Source organism: Rhea pennata, chromosome 10 (genome assembly GCF_028389875.1).
Source record: "Rhea pennata isolate bPtePen1 chromosome 10, bPtePen1.pri, whole genome shotgun sequence".
In the NCBI taxonomy this organism is placed as follows: Eukaryota; Metazoa; Chordata; class Aves; order Rheiformes; family Rheidae; genus Rhea; species Rhea pennata.
In genome coordinates this window covers 11,823,307-11,841,211 of record NC_084672.1, presented here as the reverse complement: position 1 = coordinate 11,841,211, position 17,905 = coordinate 11,823,307, and the positions used below count along the sequence as shown (strand labels likewise).

At 38.0% G+C, this 17,905-nt stretch overlaps 1 protein-coding gene across 3 annotated transcripts in view; it reads left to right on the top strand.

Moving 5' to 3' along the window:
• Positions 1 to 17,905, top strand: part of TRPM7 (transient receptor potential cation channel subfamily M member 7) — a 60,106-nt gene that overhangs the window by 7,670 nt on the left and 34,531 nt on the right. For all 3 annotated transcript variants that reach the window (XM_062584018.1, XM_062584017.1, XM_062584019.1), the window contains exon 2: positions 16,723 to 16,802. In XM_062584018.1, coding sequence (XP_062440002.1) covers positions 16,723 to 16,802 — 80 coding nt within the window. The remainder of the gene's footprint in view (positions 1 to 16,722; positions 16,803 to 17,905) is intronic.

Sequence of the window (17,905 nt, the reverse complement as noted above, 5' to 3'; positions counted from 1 at the left end):
AGAGCCTTAGGTACAAGGATGGATGGAACTGTGCCATCACAGGTCACATTCTGTACCCTCCTGAAAGTATAAACCAAATTGTATTACGGCCTCTTTCTAATTGTACTAAAAGCACATACTGGTTATATTTTAATAATTTTGTAGTTAATTTTTAATTAAAAGGATGTTGTTCTTGACTTGTTTTACGTTTGGTAGCATACATTCAAAAAAAATTACTGGATATGTTGTGCTGTATTCATTCTTTAGGATTTGAGCTGGATCAAGACGAGTAGTTTTACCCCTCGCACCAAGCTATTATTTCTGTTGGCAAAAGATCCGCTTTGGGTAATTTGTCTCACATAACAAAATATTGCCAGATTTCTTTTTTCCATATTCTTAACGTGGTGCTTGTTTGCCTTTTGTGCTGTTTTTCTCTCTATTTAGCTTTAAGCTGAACCAGGAGGTAGTGAAGCTGCTTTCTACTAATATATTTGATAGATATTAGCATAGCAGCAGCTGTGGGGCTGAGCTTTAAGATGGTTACATCAATGTATACCATAACTAAAATTGCAAATTGTAAGCTTGATTCAATATATTGCTTTGGGGCTATCACCAGTCTGAAAAAGTTTAGCTTCCTTTCAGAGCCTGTCCCAGTTGCTGCTGTGATCATGCAGATATGAGTCAGGCATAACTTTACTCACTTGAATAGGTTAAGCTGTGCTTATGTTTAAATGATACATGATTGGAGCCTAAAAATACTAGTTGTGTAATTATAGAACAGTTAATTAACTTTCTGCTCAATTATAAAAATCAGTTAGTCTACAAGAATGGGTGCAGTTAATTAAGTTTTAAATGTCAAAGTATTAACAGCTTCTCCTGTGTTCTCTGACTACAGTATTGGCCAAACTAATTTTCAGAATTCTGTTAAACAGCAAACTTAATAGAACTTTATCTGAAAATACTAAAGGGTGTGTGGCTGAGGGTGATCTTCTGGTTGAGATCATGAAGGAATGAGTGATTGATGTTGAAGGAGTTTCTGCTCATAGTAGAAATCTTGAACCTACTGGGAAAATAGTAATGAACCAATGATACCACAACTGACAGATACCCTAGACAACTTTCCAGGAAACTGGTCTAGTGTTGCAATGCCAATGCCTCTGGATGCAGAACTAGTTGGAGGCTTATTTCCATTCACAAGGTGAGGTGTACTGACTCCCTAATTTTCCTGCAGAAAATGTTTGTGGCATTACACTGCAAACTAGTTAATGGGGCCACCCTGTTAGCTCTTGCACTGCCTATGTGAGTGGCAGTAAAAAAAAAAATAATGTGGAGGTTGGGGTGGACATCAGCCTCTTAAACTGTCTGTGCAGTCAGAGGCTGCACGTTGAAATGTGGAAGTGTCCCCTTAACTAACCTTTGTCCGTTTAGATTGTGCCAACTTCTGAAACACGTCTGATGGGGATTTGTACCTTTGCCCCATTAAGCAATTGATCTGTCTTATTCTTGGTTTCTTTTAAAAGGATTTTTCTGTATAAGATTTTTATAAGTTTTCAAGCTGTATTAAAAATGCAGTTTATATGTGTGCAGTTTTCATTGTGAATTAGGCATTCCATCTTTACCTACTTCTCTATGTAGGGTTTGGGACTCTTAACTGTTAAATTCCTTGTAATTGTTTCAAATGCCATAATTAAACTGTGTGGTCTTTTATATTGATTATATAGGGAGAGAAGACAGAAAACACTAATAATCTTGTCCTGGTTTGGGCTCCCAGTTAGTGTTATAGGTGAATGTTTTGCGGTGATGAAAGCTGCTAACAAACAAATCATTGTTTGAATGCATCAGTCTGGTCATGGCTGGTGCTTAGGGACCACCAGAAATATGTGGTACTACTATAATCATAGAGCTTTACTGGGCAACAGAATGTATACTAAATCTGGGACTGAGATTATTATTATTTACTGGTATAGATGACATACAAGACTTACGCTTTCAGAAAAGTCCTGTTTTCAGCTTGTGAAAAATATTTTTAGGGGATATGCATGCATGTGGACAATCTATAGAATGCAAGCACACTTTGCAGAGAGTGATGAGGATTGTTCACAAAAGCTAATTGGGCAATGAGTCTCCCTAGGCACCTCATTGGAGAGGGAGTTCGAACAGCTGTTTTCTTTTGAGTTTCAGCAGAGAGAATCTAGAAAAATTAGTGCAGCTAAGATGGAGTTAGTCTTTCTGACTGTTCTCTTGGGTATAACTAGTGAATTTTTTTTATATTTTTCTGATAAATATAAAGATCAGCATGTAGGAAAAGAGGAATCTTGTGTGAATAATAACATACTAGTAGTTGGGGTTTAATTATACTGTGAATTGGGAAAAATTGTCTTCACTACCACATGAGAGTGAATGTTACTTTCAAACCCAGGGTATCTGCTCACCTAATACGTGCGTGACCTTAGGCAGTACCTTTTTGCTTCGTTGGCAGCTCTCTGCAAAATAAACAAACACTGCCTTAGCTTCCCTTTTTCTTCTCTGAACATCAGGATACAGTTGCTTAAAAAGAATACATTGCGCGACAAATCTGTTATATTGTCTTGGCTGCTAGAGTAAGTGTGCTGTGGGGGATTACTTTGATATACCTTGACAGTATGTTTACATCAGCTCAGTCTTGCTAACCCAGTAGTTTACTGCTGCCAAAGGGGTTGTCCTGCTTCTCTTAATCCCACTTACATCATGGCTGTGTGGTCCTTTCCCCGGCTTAGCTTTGACATCAGGTGAACTGATTCAGATGCTAATTGGGCAGAACTATTGGCTCTTTGTTTTCCTGGAATTAACTTTGTGCTGTTTTAGCTGAACCAACTCACCAAAGGGCTGGTGCACTATAGCCAGCCTGAGAGAAGTGCCACAAGTACATGCCTTGGAAAAGGAAAGAGGGCAGAGTAGTGTCTTGTTCAGTTTGTCTCATCTGACTACACTCTTATTGTGTAATTTTTAAGAACTGCATTTGTTAAAGGAAATATTTCTCCTCTGTATCTTGGTCTTGCTCTTGCCAGGACCTCTACCTGCTGACTGTTGCCTTCATTTTTCCAGAATTTTAGTATTTCTTTTCTACTTTCCCCTGCTGAGCCAGTGAGAAGCCCAAGGTATAAGTCCAGTACAACCTAGCCATAGCTTTGTGCTGTATACCACCTCTAGTGTTCATAGAATCGGTAAGGTTGGAAGGGACCTCTGGAGATCACCTAGTCCAACCTCCCTGCTCAGCAGGGTCACCTACAGCATGGTAGACAGGGTTGCATCCAGGCGGGCCTTGAAGATCTCCAGAGAAGGAGACTGTACAACCTCTCTGGGCAACCTGTGCCAGCGCTCCGTCACTCTCACAGGGAAGAAATTCCCCCTCACGGTCAGGCGGAACTTCCTGTGCTTCAATTTCAGCCCGTTGCCTCTTGTCCTGTCACACAGGGCAACTGAAGAGAGTTTGTCCCCGTCCCCTTGACACCCTCCCTTCAGGTACTTGTACACACAGATACTATCCCCCCCCCCCCCCCAGTCTTCTCTTCCCCAGGCTGAAGAGGCCCAGCTCTCGCAGCCGTTCCTCATGGGGCAGGTGCTCCAGCCCTCTGATCGCCCTCATAGCCCTACGCTGGACTCTCTCCAGTAGCTCCATGTCTCTCTTGTACTGGGGAGCCCAGAATTGGACACAGTACTCGAGATGAGGCCTCCCCAGGGCTGAGTAAAGGGGCAGGATCAGCTCCCTTGACCTGCTGGCAACACTCTTCCTAATGTAGCCCAGGATACCATTGGCTTTCTTGGCCACAAGGGCACATTGCTGGCTCATAGTCAACCTGTCATCAACCAGCACTCCCAGGTCCTTCTCTGCAGAGCTGCTTTCCAGAAGGTCAGCTCTCAGCTTGTACTGGTGCCTGGGATTATTTCTCCCTAGGTGCAGGACTTTGCACTTACCCTTGTTGAACCTCATGAGGTTCCTCTCCACTCAGCTCTCCAGCCTGTCCAGATCTCTCTGAATGGCAGCATGGCCCTCTGTTGTATCAGCCCCCCCCCCCCCCCAGCTTGGTATCTTCAGCAAACTTGCTGAGGAGGCACTCTGTCCCCTCATCCAGGTCATTGATGAATAAGTTGAACAGGATGGGACCCAGTACTGAGCCGTGGGGGATGCCACTAGCCACAGGCCTCCAACTAGACTCCACGCCACTGATGACAACCCTCTGAGCTCTGCCTTTCAGCCAGTTCTCAATCCACCTCACTGTCCACTCGTCTAACCTACACTTCCTGAGCTTATCTGGGAGGATGTTATGGGAAATAGTGTCCAAAGCCTTGCTGAAGTCAAGGTACACAACGTTCACTGCTCTTCCCTTATCTACCCAGCTGGTCATTCCATCAGAGAAGGCTATCAGGTTGGTTAAGCACAATTTCCCCTTGGTGAATCCATGCTGGCTACTCCTGATCACCTTCTTTTCCTCCATATGCCTGGAGATGACATCCAGAATGAGCCGTTCCATCACCTTTCCAGGGATGGAGGTGAGGCTGACCAGCCTATGGTTGCCTGGGTCCTCTTTCTTGCCCTTTTTGAAGACTGGAGTGACGCTGGATTTCTTCCAGTCCTCAGGCACCTCTCCAGTTCTCCAGGACTTTTCAAAGATGATGGAGAGCGGCCTGGCACCAACATCCGCCAGCTCCCTCAGTACCTGTGGGAGCATCCCATCCGGGCCCATGGATCTGTGAATGTTTTGCCTGCCCAGAAGGTCTCTAATCTTATCCTCCTCAACCAAAGGAAAGTCTTTCCTTTCTTTCTCCCTCGTGTCCAGGCTGCAGGATTCATGAGGGCTGCCCTTAGCAGTGAAGACTGAAGCAAAGAAGGCATTCAGTAATTCTGCCTTCTCTGTGTCCCTTGTCACAAGGGCCCCTGCCCCATTCAGGAGCGGGCTCACATTTTCCCTAGTCCTCCTCTTGCTGCTGATATATTTGAAGAAGCCCTTCCTGTCGTCCTTGACATCCCTTGCCAGACTCAATTCCAACTGGGCCTTAGCCTTCCTTGCTGCATCCCTACATACTCTGACTGCATTCCTACAATTCTCCCAAGTAGCCTGTCCCCTCTTCCACAGTCTGTGTACTTTCTTCTTCTGTCTGAATTTGGCCAAGAGCTCCTTGCTCACCAATGCAGGTCTCCTGCCCTCTCTGCTGCACTTCTTACTCATAGGGATGCACCGCTCTTGAGCTTGGAGGAAGTGATGTTTGAATACTAGCCATCTCTCCTGGACCCACCTTCCTTCTAGGGCCTTAACCTATGAGATTCCTCCAAGTAGGTCTCTGAAGAGCCTGAAGTCTGCTCTCCTGAAGTCCAGGGTTGCAATCCTGCTTGTTGGCTTACACAACTGTAACATGACAGTGTTGTGTTGTCATGTTTCACTGGAAAAATATTAAAGAAGACAAGCGCATTACATGAATGGTGTTGTAATCGCTCAATGTCATTGAGATTAGTCAAAAAAAGTTATTTCACTTTCAGAATATGTTATAAAAATAATATATTTAATTTTTGAATGTTATTATTTGGGCTTGTATTTAACATAGTTTTGCAAGTAGCTCAGCTCTTTTGGTAACCTTCAATTGCTTGTATTTTAATTAGCAATTCTGTGTGCTCATGAAGGATGGCATGATTGGTAAAACAGTGCGGTAAAATGGTACACTTTTAGCAGCCTAAACATTGGCTTAGAGATGGAATGAATGACTTTTAAGCTCTCATGCAAAACGCTGTCTTTTGTAGGTTTTACAACTCCAGCTTTAACCTTTAAAAGAAAAATCTGAGAAGGGTGTTGGACTCTAGTTGAGAGCTTCAAAAGCTACTAATATTCAAATACCCGAATGCTAATGGCAAAGTCAGTATAGAGGAAGATTTCAGCAGTCTGTATCATACAGTGATGGAGAGCTCAATTTTATGTAAGAGCGATCTCATGAAAAATCAATAAAATAAGGCACAGTAGGTCAAACAACTGTTTGATTCCCTCAAAAACAGAGGGTGGAAGATTTTAAAAGTACCTAAATAAGCTTTGTATATTATTTCGGACAGTAAGTAGCTGCTTTCACATTTGCATAAATAAAATCAGTTAAATTCCTTTACACTTTTCTAGAATATACAGAGACTACTTAAATAATTTTAGAGGGGAAAGCACTTTATATTCTAGTATGAGTTTAGGTCCATGAATGTCTCTAGCCTGCTATCATACTACATATATTTGGAGATGAGTTTTAGTCGATGTAAGCTCTTGAGCACTGTAGAGTTAGCTAGCTTTAATGTGAGAGCTAGCTGTCTGTCTTGACAGGTAATAGAAGTGTAACTGAACCCGGTAATTACTTGTTAATCAGCTGAATTTAAAAATACATAGTTCTTGTAATGCTGCCTACTGAACATCTAATATGCCAAACTCTTGTTTTGATTTCCTCTCCCTTCTCCCCCACCTTCTACTTTCTCCATCCTATCCTAATTTCTAACTCACCTTTACAATTACAAGAGTATTAAGATTAATGGTGCTCCCACCCCTGATGTCCCTTTGAGAGTACAGGAAGACCTAGTGAACATGACAGTCAAATGATCTTGAACTTGCACACAGAGGTGCGTGTGAAGAGTGAGAGACATGCTGCTTGCAAAATCTCTTAAGAACTCTGGTCATTCTAGTGGGTTGACTAGTATAGTTATTTCCTCTGGTGCAGGTAGCAAATAACGGGATGTTTGTGTGCATGCAAACATCTATGGACTGTAGAGACTAGGAGTTAAGGCAGTGTACCCCATCCTACCTCCCTGGTGGGTTTCTTGTGAACAAAATTCCCAATCTGTTGTTTCAGGTGATTCTTTACATGTTTGCTAGCAGGGCTCTTTCCTAGTTTACTAGTTTGGATCATTAAAAAAAAAAAAAAAAAAAAAAAAAAAAAGGTTCTCCTTGATACTTGTCTAAAGACAAGTTGTTTGAAATGTTGTTGTCCTTAACCTTAACTGTGGTCAGATGCTGTCACCTATTTTACAGTCACACTAGTGTGTTCTCTTGTTCTTCTCCTCTCATCCATGCCATTTACCTAAATATTACCGATTTGTGATAACTTAAAGGTGAGCATAAGCCTTTCTATTTTTTTGGCTATTCAAAGGATTGTCCTGGGCTAGCTATGTCAAGCATCCTGTAGTGATAGTAAGTTTCCATTACTCTAGTGAGTTAATAATAGCCTACTTAGGTCAGCAGGCACCAAAATCCTCACTGTAATGACAGAGAAGTCCCTTTCTTCATATGACATGAAAAATAAATCAGATCTCTAAATGGAGCAGGTTAAGAAGTGGTAGAGCAAGATCAACAGCATACACCCTTCCAGTTTGTTTTTTTTTTGTTTGTTTTTTTTTTTTTTTTTTTTTTTTTTTTTTTTTTTTTTTGTAGTTCTAATATGTTTCAGCATAATGTATTAATCGGATGCTCATGTACCTCATGAATGAGAAAGGTAGGAGCTTGTTTAAATCTGCAGACCTATAAAGCTCAAATATATTATTTACACTATGTGAAGTGAACTTACAGGTTGTATGCTGGCTATGAATAATTGATTCCAGAATTGAACTTTTTTAAATCTGGGAGGAAATTGAGGGTCAGATTAATTATTTGGCTGGTGACAGGAGCCTGCTCCTGCTGCTGTATTTCCTGAGGTGGCCACCACTAACTCCTTTTCTCATATCTGTAATTTGTACCCCTTATGTGATGGGGGAGGGATTGGAAGTTGCTTGGGAAATGGAGCCAGCAGATCCAGGAACCATGAATTGTTCTGCCACTGGCAGCTTGCCCCAAGCCTCATTCCTTCTAAAAACAAAAATGGAGTTTGTAGAGTTGTCTGCTCATATGCCCTTTGTGTTTTATTTGAGGTATGCCCAGTACTTCCCAGATGTGTAGAGTCTGAACTTAAACTAATTCTTTCATATGCAGTAAATGTGGTGAGCCACAAAGTGCAGCATGTCTTAGTGCATGCTGGGGAAAGGACCAGGGAGAATGACCATCCTCCACGCTCACCAAAAAGGCTTGGCATCGTTTCTTGTGCGCGTTGGTGAGTAGGTTTGCTGACTCAACTCTGCCTTCCTTATTTGAGAGTGTCAAGACTTGCAGTCAACAGTAAGACTGAAATGATTGTTGACTGCAGATAAATAACCAACGTTAAGGGAGATGAAGAGGATGTAGACTATACAACTGTATCACTGTAGACAAGGAGAGAAAAGTAGACTGTGTTAAAAATGGAAGGACGTTTTGGGGATGATTTAAATTGGTGGCTGGACATCATTAAAAATGGATTTCAAACCTGGGATTCTGGCAAAAACAAGTAGTGACGGTATGGCAGGTGACTTGAAAACTTCCCTATCTATTTTGGCGACATGGTGGGTTGTTTGTTTGTTTTAATCTCTCATTTTGACAAAGTGAAGTGGGAAAAGCTGACTGAAAAACTGTTGTTAATGTTTTTCTTGCTGCGATTACCAGATGCTCCCTTTCTGTCCTTTTTTTTATTCATTTCATCATAAATGAAGGTAGTAAATTTTATGAAAAAAGAGTTCTTTTCATCTCCTTTGAAAAGTCGGTGGGCTAATTCCCAGTTAGTTGCTTTTGATAGAAGTCTTGGTGTATGTTTTAAAATTACTTCATGAAACATATTTGATGTGTGAGATCATAGAAGGCCATCTGTAGATGTTTTAGAAGGGCTAACGTTTTTTTTCAATAGTCTGGAGAGGTGCAAATGTAAGCATATAATATATATTGAAATCAATTTACTTGCCCTAATTGACAGTGGCGATACTAGTTAACCCTCTTCTGTCGTTTCTCTTTCCTAATAAAATTCCAGTTTCTGTTGATTGTCAAAGTTGAAAAATAAAAAGCAAAATGCACTATGAAAAGAAAACCTCTATATAGGATACTCTGCTTTTCTGAAGGATTCAGAAACTATTCAGGAACAGTATGTCATTTGCTGTTCAGATAGTCTTAAATTCTCCATTTTTGTCAAGCCTATTTAATTACTACTTCTGTTTCTTGGGCATTTAACTTTGAAGGTGCTTATTGTTATCTCAGTTGAGATAAAGCTATTTTAAAATAACCATTCTGCCATTACACTCACATCAGTGTTTGGATGTTTCTTCTGAAAGGAACAAGTGACTTTTATGTGACCTGAAGTGTCTCGTGCTGTGGAATGAGCTGTGAAATATTTTCTAAGTATATTTTTTTTTTCATGTCTTGCAAAGGTAGTATATGCATTTTAAGACTTAGTACTTTCTGAATACGAGGAGTAATTTTATGACTGTGCAAAAATGCACCGTTACATGGATGTTAATCTTGACGTTTTACTTAAGCATACTGGATTTGCTCCAGATTCCCATTAGAAGGCCTATGTTGCAAATAAAAAATAACTTCCCTAATAATGTGGATTTAATAGGTTGAGTCTAAATCTAAATAAAAAATGTTAATATTTTATAGTAATAAAATATCTTATAATAAAAATATTCCCCCAAAGAGTAGGTCCATGCAGTTTCTTTTCCTGGTGCATCAAATTTAAAAATAAAGACTTCAGAATGTTAAATTCACTGTATATGTCTTTATAGTCTTTTGAGTTATATATTAAGAAAATATTTGTAGACTCATATATATATATATATATATATATATATGTGTGTGTGTGTGTGTGTATATAATATATAAAGTATATTGAATATTGTGCATTGTGGTTATTTGGTAAAATTGGCACAGATGCTACTTGTTCTATAAAAAGCACATTGGAATCACTTTGGTAGAGTTCAGGAGATAGTTGTAAAAATCACTTTTGACAAGTTCCAAGCATTCTTTGCATCCAAAACTGCAAATGGATTTGGTGAATTAAGTGGTGACTGTGTTATGTCAGAGAAGAATTTGACAAAACAATAGCTACTCTGTTAAAGACCTAGATTGCTGTGAAGACTGTTCAGAGCAAATCTCCTGAACTGTTTCATAAAGAACAGGATTGTTGAAGGTTTGTTTTCTGCAGTAAGGGAGCCATTGATATGAAGATTCGTATCTCTGCCCACTGGCTTGAGGTTTGTTTCCGAATACACCAAGCAGTAGAGTTAACAGAATGAGCAGTAGGATTAACAGAAGACTTCCACTGATTACCCTTTTTCCTTCCTTGTTTTCTCAGAACTTTTTATTTAAAATAAAAATAATTTTTTTTTTTTGCCTTTGAGCATAGTATTTTCAGGCACATAGCAATATTTCCATTGGAGAAAATTAGAGCTGTTGACTTCCTAGGAGTGAAGTAAAGCCAGGTGAACCTTTCTGAGCAGACCAGGATCTTCAACGTAGCAGTGACGTCTTTTGTGCGGGATAGGATCTGTCTGCATCTGAAACAGCAGGGGTCTTCGACAGAAGGTGTGTCAATATTTTGGGAAAGCAAATAAACAACCCGAGAAACTCTTTCCAGTAGCTTTATCTGCAGGAAAAATAGTTTCCATAAAACAGCAACAAAAAAAAAAAAAAAAAAAAAAAAAAAAAAACTGCAGATGAAATACACTTGCAAGAATTTTCATTTTTAATATAATTAAACAGCAATTGTAGATTCAGGCAGTATCATTCTTCATTTAGAGTGACATGTTTCATAGGGATATATCAAGGCACTCTATATAAATATGATTTTGGCACTGTGATAATACAATGCCTATTCATCTTTATAGTATTGCACATAGCCATACTTTATATAGAAAATATTTAAAAATTGATAAGGCTTAGTGATATTGTATTTGTTAATTCAACCACAAATTTCCTAGATGCTTTTGTGTGTGTATCTGTGTGTATGTATTCTCTGGACAGACATTACTGGTATTTTTCAGCAAAGAGTCTTTTAAATATAGTACATGATGCTGGCTAGCTAAATGCTTTATTTTCTTCTCCTCTCCTTAAAAAAAAATACAGTGATTATAGAGGTATATAATTTTAAATTGCAAGGAAAAAAGTGGTTTGCTGCAGTCAAGAGTTTAAAACAAATGTTGGTAAGTATATAGCATGAAACTGCTTACTTTTTTTTCCTCCTTATATCTATTTATTTACTTAAAATTCACTGCAGTTCTGAAGATATTCTTTGATGAAAAATACTTCCTTGAGCAAATGATTTGTATTCTGTTAGGATTTTTCAGCATGATGTTATTTTGGGAAAAGTTTGCATAACTATCTTTCAGATAGCTTTCCATCTTATACACAGTAACTTAGTTGCTTAGCTTATCCTGGGATACACATTTTGAATGTTTTTAAATGAACTTGTGTTAAGAACAAGCCAAGATACTTTGACTGAGTGAAATTTTTACTGTCTTAAAGATTTGAAGCTTTTGCTGGAATTCTTTGCAATGAGCAGGCATTTTATTTATATGTTACTCTTCCCACAAAAAAGAAAGCACTATGTAAATGTTAAACTACTTCACATTCATGAATTTAAATTGCAGTTGTGTTCATCCTGGTTATCTGGCTTTATTTGATTTTTTTTTTTTAATGGACATTGAGTATGACCATGATAAAAAGATAAAGGTTGGTTTGGCCTTTCTGTATCTCAGGTGTAGCCAGAAGTGTAACCTGTTCAGAGCACTGGCACAGTGACCCAGAGAGGTTGTGGAGTCTCCTTCTCGGAGATGTTCAAAACCCACCTAGGTGCAATCCTGTCTACATGCTCTAGGTGACCCTGCTTGAGCAGGGGGAGTTGGGCTAGGTGACCTCCAGAGGTCCCTTCCAACCTCAACCATTCTGTGACGGAGGAGCCTCGTGCTCCATTGGGTGCTGCGGTTAGCTGGGCAGGGACTGCGATTCAGGCCTGAGATGCAGGACGTGTCTAGCTAATGGCATGGGTTTCGGAGATGAGAGATCCTTTTCTGAATAGTAACACAAGCGTGCAGTACGTATAGGCACGTAAGAAGTAGTAACTTGTTCATGTTTTTTTTCTTGAATACACAAACTAAAGGAGATTCTTGAGTACCAAATGTCTTTTCCAAATGTTTTGAAATTTAGCTTGTTAGTTGTAAGTGACCTGGACATACAGGAAAACCAATGGCTTTGTGGTAGTGTCTGATACACTTATGCTGCAGACTGCTTCCATTGTACCTTCCTATTTTCAGACTTGCTGAAACTTTCCGTGTTTGTTCTTCTGAATTTGAAACTAGGGTCAAACATCTACGCAGTCAGTAATTGTGATATCTGTATTCTCATCCTTCCACAAAGTCTTGGCTTGGACCCCCCCTCCCCAAAATCCAGGACAGTTTCCTGATCCAACTGTCAGCTTTATAGAAATGTTGTCAGCAGAACTACTAGGCTGATCCACGATGTTGCAGACTCATGAGTGATATTTTGGGGAAAAGTTTAAAATTAGTTTTGTGGTAGCTATTCCATAACTTACAAGCCTCTAATAGCATGCAATATCATTAACAAATAAATGAGCAGAGAGAATAAATGAATCTTCATATAGGAATAAGGTCATGGTTGCCAATTATACTAGTGTCTTTACAACTCCTATATTTACAGGTTTTTAAGTCATGCAAGTTACTTTGAGATCTTGCCAAAAAGGGAAGCTAACTTTTTATGTAGAAAATGATTCAGACAAAATTTGTTAGATAAACTCAAATAATTCCACTGTAGTTTGATAAGACATTGCCATACAGCATGCATCTATTTCAGCCCTGCCAGAAGTTACTGAAAGCTTTTTATGAATGTTGAATAGGAGTCTTCTATGAATGCTATGTTAGATCAAGGAGGGGAAGGTGATTTTTTTTTTCTTTTTTTTTTTTTTTTTGAGCTGATCTCATACTGTGCATTGCTGCTTTTTGTTTGTAACCTGCTACATATAAAATCTCAAATTATAGTTAGCTTTTGTTTTAAGAGCTTCATTCTACAAGGAGACTGACTAGAAATACCTATCATAAATTTCAATAAAAGTAACATGAGGAATTCCTCTTACCTTTAGCAGACATACTTAAATCACTTTATTTCTATAAGTGATGCTTTGAAGTGCTGATGTTATTGCTGAAGCAAAAATAACTAATACTGAAAACTGTTATGGTAATATTTTTACTTCTTGTAAAAAGCATTTTTTTGTTGTTTTGGCATTTAGACACTTACAGCAATATTTCTAGCCTTCAGAATTTGCTCCAATTGAGACACGTTCTCTTCAGTTTGTAGTTCAGCAACTACTTGAATACGTTTTGTTTCAAATAGTAATTACAATCATTATTGCACTTGTGAAAGTGTTATAAAAGGACTTCTTTATTGGAAGTGTTTTAAAGTATTTCCTTAAATCAGATTTGAAATGCATGGGAGAGAATATGGAAAGCTTTTTGTTTGTTCATCTTTCTGATGCAAATTTGAAAGGAAAGAAAATAAATAGCTGAAAGCTCCCATTTGTTGTTTAAACTACTACTTATGCTTTTTCCTAAAATCTGAACTTTTAGCAATACTACAGAGTTGTTGCCGTCATGTGAAGTACACCTTCTAAAATATACTGGCAAAACAGCTCATCATCATATCAGCAGAAGCTGCCCGACTGCTCGAAGCAAAATGTAAGAGGTGTATTTGTGTGCGTACATTGGGTATGCTGTAGAAACGATCAGACACTGAGTGGGCTGTTTTTGTTTTAAATGAAGTCTGATAACTTGAATATTGATTGTGACTGCTGACTGATCTCCTATTTTAAATTTTTACTAATAAGGAAGTATTTCTTAGTCTATCCTGACACTTATTTATCTTAAATGTCTTAGGCATCATCTTCCTTCTGGTCATCCCAGGAACATTCTGTAAATAGTAACTGTTATTATGTAGAAAGTAATACTGTGCATCCATTCTTTCTACTTTTTTTTTAATGTGATATTTACACATGTAAGGGAGATGCCTCATTTTTATTATTCTCTCCTTACTGTTTTCTTTTCTGTCTTTCCCTCGCCCAGCTGAGAGCAGGGATGTGTTGTTAGTAAATTTTGTATAAAATCTTGTCTGATCAGGATGAATCGGAGTGCAAGAGTGCTTTTGGAGAAAGTCTAGCTTTACCGAATAGAAAGTTCCAAGTATGTTTTAATAACGTTATAGAACTTATTCCATCTAACTTGAATAGGTGTACTCATGCTATACTGAAGACACTTGCCCTATTGAAGAATATATAGAAAAAAATGCTTTATCAGTTATTAAAACTATGCATTCTTTAAAAACCAAAAAATCAATCAATGTATATATTTCTTCAATCTTTATTTTCAGAACCATTTAGTGCAAGAACTAGTGTTGTATGTTGTAGACTAGTGTTCCTTATTCCCAGCTTTATCAGCACTTGACAATAAGCAATGTTTCATGGAGCAATAGATGTGATTACTTGTGGTATATGATACTTCAGATTTTGGTATCTAACATGTTAGGCCTGTGATGGCTTGCTTCAAGATGTAGTTTTAGCCAGCTAACTAAAATTTTAAATATTAAATTATTCTTCTCTATCTTAAACTCTGCTTATCCAGCAGAATGTATATGCAAACTTAAACTACTGCAGTGCTGAAGTAATGATCTATACAAAAATGTCTATTTTAAGAAAGGAAGTACAGAAATATATACCATATGAACAACAGGGACACTTGGCTGAGCAGCAAGCAACTTCCAGAACAGGGTTTTATATAGGACATAAAGGCAAACGTATGAGCTTACTACAGTAGGTTTAAAAAAAAAACCCAAAAAACAAAACAACAACAACAACAACAACAACAAAAAAAAACCCCAGAAGTTTGAAGTGAGAAACTTAGAGGCTAGCTGCTATATGCATATTCATATAATAATAAAAAACCCCGCATGTGTGTAATGCTGCTAGTCTTCTGATAGACAGTAGAGAAGAGATGATACTGTTCTGAGCATGGCTGCAGGTAAGGAACAGATTTGCTAGGAGACACGCGGATTGTGTGTGCAAAGTGATGGTGGAAGAAGTCTCTCCTTTCACTGGGCTATTACACATTGATCACTTCAAACTTCTGCTCTGGTTCGGTGTGTGTGTGGGGAGAAAACAGAAACGTAATAGAATGCTTCACAGTGACATCTTCACATATAATATCTAATATCCTACATCTTTTTGCAAGGCCTTTTTCTCCTTTACAACTCCTTTTACAAGGATAGGAGATAGGAGGGCAGTGAACAAAGGCCACGACTATTACAAGTGTTTAAAATATAAATTTAAATGAAAAACATGGTGTAGGTGCTCATTCTGCCATGCCTCCCAGCCAGGCACTGCTGTGGATTGTATGTTTTGCCTTTCTCCCATCTTTCTTCTTTCTCAAGGAGTGGGAGTCTGTACCTGCTCTCTTGCATTCCCCCCAGAAGAGACTGGTGGCCCTCTGAACGGGAGGACAGCAACGAGAGCCGCAGCTGGGCACTCACTTGACAGATTCACCAGCAAACTTTGCTAGGAAAAAATATCAGAGGGAGATTATGAGGAATAATGTGGGAAAGATCTGCTGAATATGGGAAGTGCTTTGAAAGAGGGCAGGTAGTTGAGGACCAGTTTTCAAGGGGTCTTTATTTAAACTAACTGGTACAGTCCTACTTGTAATAACTTCTCTGTGTTATTTTAAATTGATCTTGACATTGCAGTGGGTGAAAGACCAGATGTCTTCACTGAATCTTCTGTTATAACAGGTCTAAAAATCTTTAATTCATAGTTCCTACAGCAAACTCCCGCAGATATCTGTTAATAATACACATCAGTCTTTTTTATTCTCCTTTAGAAAAAAATAGGAAATTTCTCAAAAAATTCTAAATGTAGAATGTAAGTTTAAAATTGGGCATATTATTAGCAATGAGGAAATCTTGATGTAATCTTATAAGGATTTAAACTGATGTTGCACAAGGTGCGGATCAACCTCCCAAAGTTTCTTCCTGTTTTTAATTAGTAAAAATCACATCTGAGTTCCTTTCCCGACGAATGGCTGAAAGATGGCATAGGCATTGGGCGTCGTGCATGTTGTTTAGCAAGTAATCTTGAGATTATCTTCTAAAGCAATGTTATGTGATTGGTTAAAGCAACGAAAACGAAATAGAGTGCAGCTATTAAAATAGGCAAATACCTGGTGAAGTAAGCACCTTTAGTTACACGTTTCAGAATATGTTTTGGGTTTAAGTGTAAAACACCTCTTGGAGTGATGCTAATTACATTTGCTTATTGAAATGAAAAGCTTGAAGAACAAACGTTGTTGTGATTTACGACCACTTGAAAATATCAACAGTGTTATTGGAAGACCTTTTTTTTTTATTATTATTTTTATTTTAAACCTGTGCTAGATGAAATCTTACTTAGTTAAAGAGGTAGATGAAAGTCCTGTTATTTGAGTGTATAGTGGGGTTACAGACTTTTAAAAAAATCTTACTTTTTTTTTCTCCTTGACAGATTAGTTAAACAATATATTTTGAAATCCTGTTTGTGTTTTTATACATCTTTATTTGTGCATTACAAGAGGCATTTTTGCCATTTAATAGTTAACTTTGAAAATATTACTTTAGATTTGAAGGGATTTAAGTATTACAATAAGTGGCATTTATTAAAGAATTTGGTTACTTATGGTCTTGCTTATCTCAAGGTTTAGGTGATGAGTGTTAGATTCCATTATAGGCTGATATATGATTTTGTTAGTTTTGGGGAGACAGCAAAGCATATAATGATGATTTACCTTGTATTTTATAATACTGTTCAACTTCTTTATTTTTTCAGTCCCAGAAATCCTGGATAGAAAATACTTTCACCAAGAGAGAGTGTGTGTATATTATACCAAGTTCAAAAGACCCCCACAGGTAAGCTAGAAATGCTGCAAGAATTCCCTGTTACCTTTTAGACTGAAAAAGCAATGTGAATGGTTTGTCCAGTACTTTCTTAGTCTGTAGCAAAATACTGTCTTTAATTCAGTCCTTTGTCTGAGCAGTCTCACTGTGTGTGTGTGTGTGTGTGTGTGTCTGCCTTAAATTTTTTCTTATGGAAGTACCTTGGCATTGCAGAAATCTCTTGATAGATGTTTACCTGCTCTCTTTGCTTCTTTTAACCAGTTCTTCTAGTGGTGTCAGTGGTGTGTCTAAAGTGGATGTTTTCTGTTCTTCATTGTTGTTTTTCTTGTATGGAGTACTTCTGTAAAGTCAGAAAGTCCCATTGAGCTATATGGGCTATATTTAGGTTTGAAGAACAACAATATGAGTGTAACAGTAATGAGTAAAAATAAAGCTGACAGTGATGTAGGAAAGGATGAAAAATTCATAGAAAGGAGGAGGGAAAAGGAATATTCTGAAGGGAATGATACTAATAATAGTTACAAAGCAAAGGCTGAAGAAAGCTTTATTTACAGGGAAGACAAAAAAAAAACAGATACCAAAATATTCCACCTCATCATTTTTCATCATTAAGATCTATAAGAAAACAATGAGAGTAAAAAATGGGGAAAATGTTTTTGGAGGGGAAGCAGAGACTAATGAAGAATATTTAAAATCTTTTGGATGCTTTTATCTCGCACTGAGTTAGATACATGCTACTAGAAATCAAACAACTTGGTGTTACTTCTAGCTACATGTCATAGGTGTAATTTAAGAGTTCCAACGATGAATGAACTTGATGTACATAGTCATGACATCTGGGTCATGACATCTGGCACTGATGTGAAATAAAGACAAATTGAAAACAGATTTAAGTTTTGTATTTTAAGGTAGTTTTGTTTACCTCAAAATGTTAAATTTTTGACATTACAGCCTTCAGATAGTGTCATGTGCTTAAAATGCACAAAAAAGAAAAAGAACACTTTCTCATGACCTTGAGAGAAGTTCTACTTCAATCTTTTCCATGAAAAAACTGAATACAATCACATTTGTTCCATGCAGGCAGAGTAGGTTTTTTTTTCCTTCTTCCTTTTTTC